This window comes from Micromesistius poutassou (assembly GCF_964030765.1).
Source record: "Micromesistius poutassou genome assembly, chromosome: 4".
Taxonomy (NCBI): domain Eukaryota; kingdom Metazoa; phylum Chordata; class Actinopteri; order Gadiformes; family Gadidae; genus Micromesistius; species Micromesistius poutassou.
The window spans coordinates 4,936,027-4,944,749 of NC_140274.1; the positions used below are offsets into that span (position 1 = coordinate 4,936,027).

General features: G+C 46.2%; 1 protein-coding gene across 1 annotated transcript; it reads right to left on the reverse strand.

The window, feature by feature from the left end:
• Positions 1 to 683: 683 nt before the first annotated feature.
• LOC311341991 (ras-related protein Rap-2a) lies at positions 684 to 3,427 on the reverse strand. Its single transcript, XM_084466806.1, has 2 exons — positions 2,437 to 3,427; positions 684 to 1,924 (listed from the first exon to the last, which is right to left on the reverse strand). The coding sequence occupies exon 1, from the start codon at positions 3,034 to 3,036 to the stop codon at positions 2,485 to 2,487; it is 552 nt and encodes a 183-aa protein (XP_084322932.1). The 5' UTR covers positions 3,037 to 3,427; the 3' UTR covers positions 684 to 1,924; positions 2,437 to 2,484.
• Between the last annotated feature and the right edge of the window lie 5,296 nt (positions 3,428 to 8,723).

The following is an 8,723-nucleotide window of genomic DNA, read 5'->3' on the forward strand; positions in this document are numbered from 1 at the left end:
ACAAAGGCCTAATGGAAGTCGTGTACGGGCCGAGCCCCGTCCAAACAAAGCCCAGGGAGCTGGTTGTGTACAGCAGCAGCAGCAGCCTCGCGGTCCGGGCCAGGGTATGGCTTGTAATCCCCAGCGAGGCGGCGGTGCCGGAGCTGGAGAGCCAGTCTCCCTGTTACACAACAACACCCACACGCTGCACTCAGACCCAAGGCTCGCGGGCAGAAATATTCGACACCAACACAGAGATGTGTTTCTCTTGAACCGCACCAACCTCCACTGTCTGTACAGTGGATTATGTATCCGACGCACGGATATGAATATATATATATATATATATATATATATATATTAATATACATGTGTAGGTAGGTGGATGTAGGATGAGTTGTTATAGGGCAGGTATTCAGGTTCATTCTCTGTTGTTACCCGTGGCTGAGGAAGAGTCCATTATAAATGGATTAGCATGGATATTCTTGAATACTTTTTTGTCCGCTGACTCTATTCCCTGTGATTGTATGGCCGTCTCCAGAGTTGAAGTGATTGTTATTACACATTATTGAATGGAAACACTGCTCATTGCCTCTGTTTTCCCAGTCAAACAGTTATGTTAGGAAAATATGCAGGCACAAGGACAGTAAAAACAAACACCGTTGAGAATGAAAACACACAGCATTTCCCTGTTTTGTAAGAAATGCAATTTGTATTAAAAGTCTTTGTTTTTGTTGTGTTTTTTTTTTTAAACAGGCAGACCACTGTGGAAAAAGCATGGCCTGAAATTTCACTTACAATCAGGTTAAATCTGTCAAAGGTACATTGTCACACATCCTGTTAAGAACCAAAAACAAAACAGATTCCGGTAGATTAACGTGTCCATCGTTATCAAGTGTAAGGGTTTCAGTACCTGTGCGTTTCAGACTAGAACGAGTTCAATAGTCTTAAAAAAAAAAAAGGCAAACTCACGATGGAAACCAAAAATCTCCATTAACAAAAAGCCTATAGTTTTCAATTTTGTTTTAAATATATATAATATATATATTCTTGTTAATGCCACCACCCCTTCTAAGATTACGTGTGGAGGAGTGTGTGTGTCTCTGTGTGTCCGGGGGGGGGGGGGCACGGCGGGGGTCATGGTGGTGGCTGATACTGGGGGAGTTGGCACAAAGTCAGAACAGCTGATCTGTTATGGAAAGGCACTCGACACACGGGCGGTCAGGTCAAGAGGTCTACGCCCCCCCCCTCCGTCTCGCTCAAGTTGAGGTTCCCCGGCCCTCCGCACGCCATCGCTCCTTTCTTCCTCGCGGTGGCCCGTCCCCGTCGGTTCAAGCCATGTCAAAGTCTTCGACTTCGGGGGGTGGGGGGAAATGGTGTTAATCGGAACAGCGGCCATGGAACGTTCACAAACTGTAGCAAGGTGGGGGGGGGGGGGGGAGGGTAGTGGAACGATGTTGGTTCCGTGTCCGTGGGAAAGTCTGTTTGGGTGGCGGGGGAAATGGCGCCCGAGGATTCTGTTCCATCTCCTGGTAATATGCACAGCTATTTAACAAAATATACTCTTGTCTCTAGTCGCGTCTTCGTCGGGAACACAAATATCCATCACTGTGTGTTCTTAGGGGCTCTGGTCCACGTCTCCGCTGTTTGCGGCAGGGGGGCGGTGGGGGTAGGGAGGAGCTTCCAGTTGTAACGTGGAAGAAAGTGCAGACCGGGGCAGTGGAAACTATGGACTTGATACTGTGTTGGTATCCATGGTGGGACATTGATCCTCCTGCACACAGAGAGTCCAACGCCAGCTGATCTGCTGAGGGGTGGAGCCCTCTCCTCTCCTCTCACGCTCCCCTCCTCTTGCTCCTCCTCCTCCTCCTCCCCGCTCAGCATTCCTCTAGGGCTGGGGTGAGACACGAAGAAGAACTCAACGGCACAGACTTCCTGCAACAAACTGGCACAGAAAGGACAAAACAAACGTCATAAATTAACCAGGGATCCCTCCAGGCGAGAGGCACACTGCCCCACGACATGGCTCTCCCAGGGCTGTTAACACCTCCTGTAGAAGGAGCACAGCCTATCCCCTGGCCTCGCTGCCCTGGTTCTCATATGTTTCCTTAAAGAAAACCGTGTCAGTGAAATACACATTTTCCTGCTGGTTAAATGACAATTTTAGATTTATGGATTCCACTGCTTACTTTGGTCTGTCAGTTGGTCTTTACCCAACTGGCTGCGTGTGCAAATGTGCTAGCAGCAGTATCCTGCTTAACAAAAGCCTGCAAGTGAAGACTGGCTGAGGCTGTTCAAACTGTGTGCACTGATGTGAACAGGTTACTATTCAAATACAACCAGTGTGGTATGAAAACAGACAACCTTCATAAGTGAGGCATCTTCTAATGTCACAGTTTAACATAAGAGTTTCTGATGAGGCTACACATGATAAAGTATTTTGAATGAATCACTTACCATTGCCATTTGAATATAACAACAAAAAAACGTTGATATTGTCCTTTTTTAAAGAATGACACAAGACGAGCAGCACTGGTCGTCGCCATTGGGTGTAGAGGCATAGTTCATCTGCCGGACTATCTCTGCAAACAGTTCGTCCACAGAGCTCTTATTTTTGGCTGAGGTCTCCATGAACGGGCAGTTCCACTCGTCCGCCAGAGCCTTCCCCTCCCCGGACGACACTTCCCTCTCCCCCTCCAGGTCCACCTTGTTCCCGACCAGGATCATGGGCACCCTCTCGTACCTCTTCACCCGGATGATCTGGTCCCTCATGGGCTTGATGTCCTGGAAGCTCTGCTGGTTCACCAGGCTGTACACCAGGATGAACCCCTGGCCGTTTTTAATGTACAGGTCCCGCATAGACGCGAACTGCTCCGTGCCCGCCGTGTCCAGGATCTCCAGGACGGACGGCGAGGAGTCCACCTCGATCTCCTTCCTGTAGAAATCCTCTATCGTGGGGTCGTACTTCTCTATGAATGAACCCGTCACGAACTGGACAGTGATGGCAGATTTGCCCACTCCTCCGGAGCCCAGAACCACTACTTTGTATTCTCTCATGGTTCAGCAGGCACTCAAGAAGAAGCCCCACTCAGGCTCTTTGCTCTCCTCCTCCTTCTCCTTCTCGGCTTCCTTTTGGAACGCACTCCGAAGCCGCGAGCCCGCCGCAGCCCTGCTGTGTTTCAAATGGCACGCAGCGCCGCTCGTTGTGTCTCCACGAGCGGTTTTCCGGTGGGGCTAGACGTGGATAACGGGGCGTGGTCGCACAATGTCTGTTTAAATGTGCGAATTGAACGGGGGTTCAGCACGCAAACCCAGCGTTAACAGTGTGACATGTTGAACCCCGAGGAGTATATATATCACGGTAATGTTCACGGTTCCCGTAGTCGTTAAAGTGGTACCACCGCCGCCGCGCGCGCTCTCTTCCTGCCCACACTCGGCACGCAGTCTGCGTCTCACGTCACTCAGCCAACGGTCCGCTCCGCCGTTTTATTAAAGGTGCAGTGCAACTGTTACCCAGTGCCAGCGACCCGAGTGCCGCTCATACCTGTCACACCTAGTTTCGACATAGCTAATCTCATGCTACTGCTTGACTCATAGGAGGATGTTGGTTTGCTTTGATCATGACGCATGATCCTTAAAGATGTATTCAAGCATGTGGCGTTGGATATTATTATATGTTATTGTATTAAACATTACACCTAATGAACAGCATTTATTTAGTTGTATTATGTGTTGTGAGTGACTATGACAATGTTGATGATAGTAATAATAATAACCACAATAATAATAGCAATAATAATATAAAATAATAATATGTTATAAAAATAAAGTATTTTTGTTATTATTGTGTATATACAATTATTATAACGTAATACAAATATGAATATAAATTGTAATAATACTACTTCTAAGTTATAATACTAATAATTATCGCAATGGGGAGAATTATAATATTATTATGATTGTTGTCATAGTTATTTGTGTTAATGTAAGTGTTCTTTGTAGTATTATTCCACTGGAACATGTGTGGCTCGGTTTCAACTAAGCATTTTCTAGGACAGCTGACTGTCACCGCAAATTAAGAGGAAGTGAGCCATGACATCAGCCTCAGGTTAGCGTGACCCCCAGGCTTGCCAAACACATTGTCTGTCTTGACGAGTTACTCCTACGTTCGCAGTTACACAATACATTATAACCAGTCTCATTTTGAGTTCCTCATTACCCAGCGCATGTAATATTCCTTTTCATCCTGTGTCATTGTTGACTGAAATTCATACCACATTGCTGTGTGCTCATTCTAATTAGCTCTGACTCCTTCCTGCTTACCTGGTTCTATGTTATGCAACGACAATACACGAGCACATCAATGTGGTAACAAATTGTCGGAGTCACCAGGGGTGCGATGTCTGTGTGTGTGTTTGTGTGTGTGTGTGTGTGTGTGTGTGTGTGTTTTTAATTGATCATTACGCATCAACCCAACTCATTCATGATTAAGCTTCATTCTGATCTCATCACTGCTGCCATGTCTTTCCCGGTCACTGCAGCGGGGATGATAGCATCAAATCAATATTATTTTAATGTACGCTCATATAATAGAGACAATGAGATGAGCCTTACACACACACACACACACACACACACACACACACACACACACACACACACACACACACACACACACACACACACACACACACACATACACCCATACACACACACACACACACACACACACACACACACACACACACACACACACACACACACACACACACACACACACACACACACACACACACACCACTACTATGACTCAATACTTTGGACTGGGGGATAGAAACATGTGGATTGAACCGTCATGTGGTCAGTCACAGTGCCCTGCAGCCAGTCAGCCTCCTTCCCATTAAAAAAACACACAGACAATGGGGGGTATGGTCTTTGTGTGTGTGTGTGTGTGTGTGTGTGTGTGTGTGTGTGTGTGTGTGTGTGTGTGTGTGTGTGTGTAGAGAGAGAGGGGGGAGGGGGGGGGTCCTATTGGAGCCTGGGTGATGTGATTGTCACATGGTTGCTATGCATCACTTTGAGTTCCTATGCTGAGGAGTCCACAGTCTGTGGAGTCATCAAGGTGCTGATGCTAATTACTGACATTTCATTCACGGACGACGCAGTGCAGCGCGGTTAGCCCAGTGACACGCTGCCTGCCGTACAACAGGCAGAGCAGGGAGCTCAGTGGGGCTGTGTGTGATAAACAGCTGTCCATTGTGGCGCCAGAGGTGAGGTGTGTAGAGCGACACCCCGAGAATCAGTACACATACCCCCACACAGGACGTCTTGACTGGGAGGAACTGACGATGATGGTGTTATATTAGATAATGATTAATTAAGGAGCGGTCACCCAGTCGTTTTCTCTTTCATTTCAGAACAATGAGGAACATGAGGCCGGGTTGCCTAGAATCATGTTAAATGAAACAGAAATCATAATAATAATGAACAAGGATTTAAAGTTTTAAAGTTGGCAAAGTGTGAATTGAGTTCCAGTTTGGATATAATTCCCTAGTGAATGTAGTTGAAGTGAACAGACATAATCTTGCACTCATTTTATGTCATGGTTTGTTATCATGGCCTTGAACTTTGATGTCTTGATAGAATTCAACTGTCGTAAGCAATCATTTGCCAGTTTATTAGGTACACCATGTATCTGTGTGACTGACAAGCCATTATAGAGGACGAGAAAGTCTCTCATACGTAATTACACTACCTGTTCCAAACTGCCTTCAAGGAAGAATTCTTATGTGAGCATACCCACGATCTATAATGAATATTCTGTATATAGAACAGTCATTATACTATAAGACATCAAATTATATATTATTGTTTCTTATAGGGGCTAATCTCATAGGACTTCTACCATAGATCCAGAAGCTTCTCAACTCCCTCTAGGTGAACATTAGCTCACCATATGCACCTCTTGAGAGTGGAAATACAGGAGCAGCATAGCAAAGACTGGATACATGTGTCAGCTCTTTAATCATACGTAATAACGAAACCACAAATAACAAGGACGGAAAAAGGGAACAAATGAATGTGTCATAGCGTCATGTAGAAGATTCTGGTAAGGGGGTTACTGAACCTGCTCAGCTCGCACCCTTAAGCCCATGTGCATGTTAACAACAAAACATAATAATATATTCATTATCAGAATTCTGGTTATGTGGAGACAGCACACTATGTGAAAATGTGACCTTGAATCAATTGTTTATTTGTATCTATTGGTATTTAATAATATGTCTCCCGGCAGTGTCTCTGATTGTTTATGATTTATGCATATTTCAGTTGAAACGAAGCACGGTGCATTCATCATCTCAATGGATTGCTCTCCAAGGCCATCGTGTGGTTAGTATTCACCACTGCAAGGCCACGTTCTGCTTATGTTTGGAGGCGAGAGACGTGCTGAGATCTTTGTTTTACTTATTATGAATTATGAATGGAATTGGATATCATTTATTCTTCGGCCTGGGATCGATTGATTTACCGTCACCACCCATTTAATCATAAAGCAATTACAAGAAAACTGGCCAGCTGGTTCCATCGTTTCATATTGCTGCTTTTTCAATTATTTTATCTTCAGCCTAGATTTCTCCCTGACTGATTTTTTGATGTGTGAGAAATGGAAGACACCTTTTCAAAAGATCATGCACGCCAATGTTTTCAGTTTCCCTACTGCAGTTCTCTTGATTGTCCAGTGGAGGGCAGCAGGATTACAGTGCAGAGTGACGGGCTGTCGCATCACGTCAATGGAGTTTGAGTTGGTTTTTATGACGAAAGGTAAAGAACAAAATAAATGTCTATTATAATTTTTTTAAATAATTCTTATTTCCAAAATATATTATTGTATAGTCGTAATAATCTTTGGGCCGGATAGTGTAGTAGTAAGTGGCTATTTTTTTTTGTTTATTTGTTGTCCCCTTGGCAAGACCTCTTACCAAAGGGTACTGGGTTTGCTGCCCAATCTACCTGGTCTGAGGTTAGGCCACAGCCTATTGGCAGTAACTAGACTAAGATATCCAAGTTACATTAATCCAAATTCGACAGAGCATCCATTTCAAATTCACATTTCAACGCATGAAGTGGTGTCCGTTTGTCTTTGGCTGGGGCTGTGGACGCACTAAACATAAAGACCCAGGGAAGTAGTGAAAGGCTCGAGTGTGTGTGCCAAGTCCAGTACTAACCCCCTCACGCACAAAGCTGAAGCCATCTGCGGAGGAGCCCACACTCCTTTGACCTGGTTCACAAAGCGCGTGAAAAAAAGGGGAACTAAGAACAAGAGAATACATCATAAGGGACCGGAGGAAACAGCTGAATGAGGCAGTAGACAGGAAAGAAAAGGGAGATGTTTGAGGGAGAAAGAGGGAGTGCGAGCAAAGACACAGCAGCCTTTTATCCACACCACAAAGCTGGCCTTTCATGTGTGGAATTTTGGCCGTCATTAATAATACATACAGTTCAGCGCGGCCCTGTGCGCCACATTTGTAGAGGCCAAATGTCATCGTTTTTTTGGAAGTCTCACTCCACCATCAAAAAAAGGAAGTGGCCTACGCTCACTTCCTCTCCGATGCAGATGGCGGTGATTGAGTATATGTACAAAAGTATGCAGAAGTGCACGCATGCACCGAGTCCACGCAGAGTAGTAGCTGAACTAGAGAACATAGACGGGGCTTGCACGACAGTGGTGGGCGTGGAAGTCTCAATACAAAGATAAACGGGTCTGGCCCTTGCGGCACTGCGACGCACAGTGTCCCATTGAGGAATGTGTGGTCACTGTGGGACAGTGTTGTGGTGCGACAGAAGGCCAGCAGAACAGCAATGTAATTACTGTGGGTGCCATCACAATGGGCGCAATTCATATGAATCTTTGTGTGTGAAAGTGGGAAGTGAGTGTCTGAAGAGAGAGAGAGATAGACGACAGTTAGCACTCCCCGCACACACACACACACACACACACACGCACGCACACACATGCCCACACACACATGCACATGCACACGCACACGCACACACACACACACACACACACACACACACACACACACACACACACACACACACACGCATACACACACACACACACACACACACACACACACGCATACACACACACACACACACACACACACACACACACACACACACACTGTGCGAGTACAAAGACACACACACACACACACACACACACACACACACACACACACACACACACACACACACAGATACAGATGGACACAGTAAACTGCTGAATAAAAATTGGATGGGGTCTTTGGGGTCCTCTGTCAATTCCCAGGGAATTCTCAGTAGACGGCGGAGCGTATAAATGAGGTGCGCAGGGTCACACCTCATGTGTTTGCTCACTGCTTGAGCTCCCCTGCATTGAGAGTGTGTGTCTGAGCACCAGATCAAATGGCGTCTGTTTATAACCCTATAGTTCTGCCCTCTCTTCACCCCCGAGGCTGCAAAGCTAACAGGGCCGCTGTTGGGGTTGAATCTGTAGGTCCACCGGATGATCTTATGGACGTCTACGGTAGAATGAGCACCACAGGGGGAGATGAACCGCCGCTCCTTCCCATTCCAGAGGACCGAAGCGGAGCCCTCCTCCCAGCGTGCTGCGCTGATGACCGCCGGGCCGTAGCTGGTGGCAGTCAGCTGGCTAAGTTTAGCAGGGGAATCCAGGACAGAGGATCGACTTACAT

What these genes read in the sequence shown, in the direction of transcription:
- LOC311341991 (XM_084466806.1), bottom strand. Translation starts at nt 3,036, where the DNA reads ATGAGAGAATACAAAGTAGTGGTTCTGGGCTCCGGAGGAGTGGGCAAA.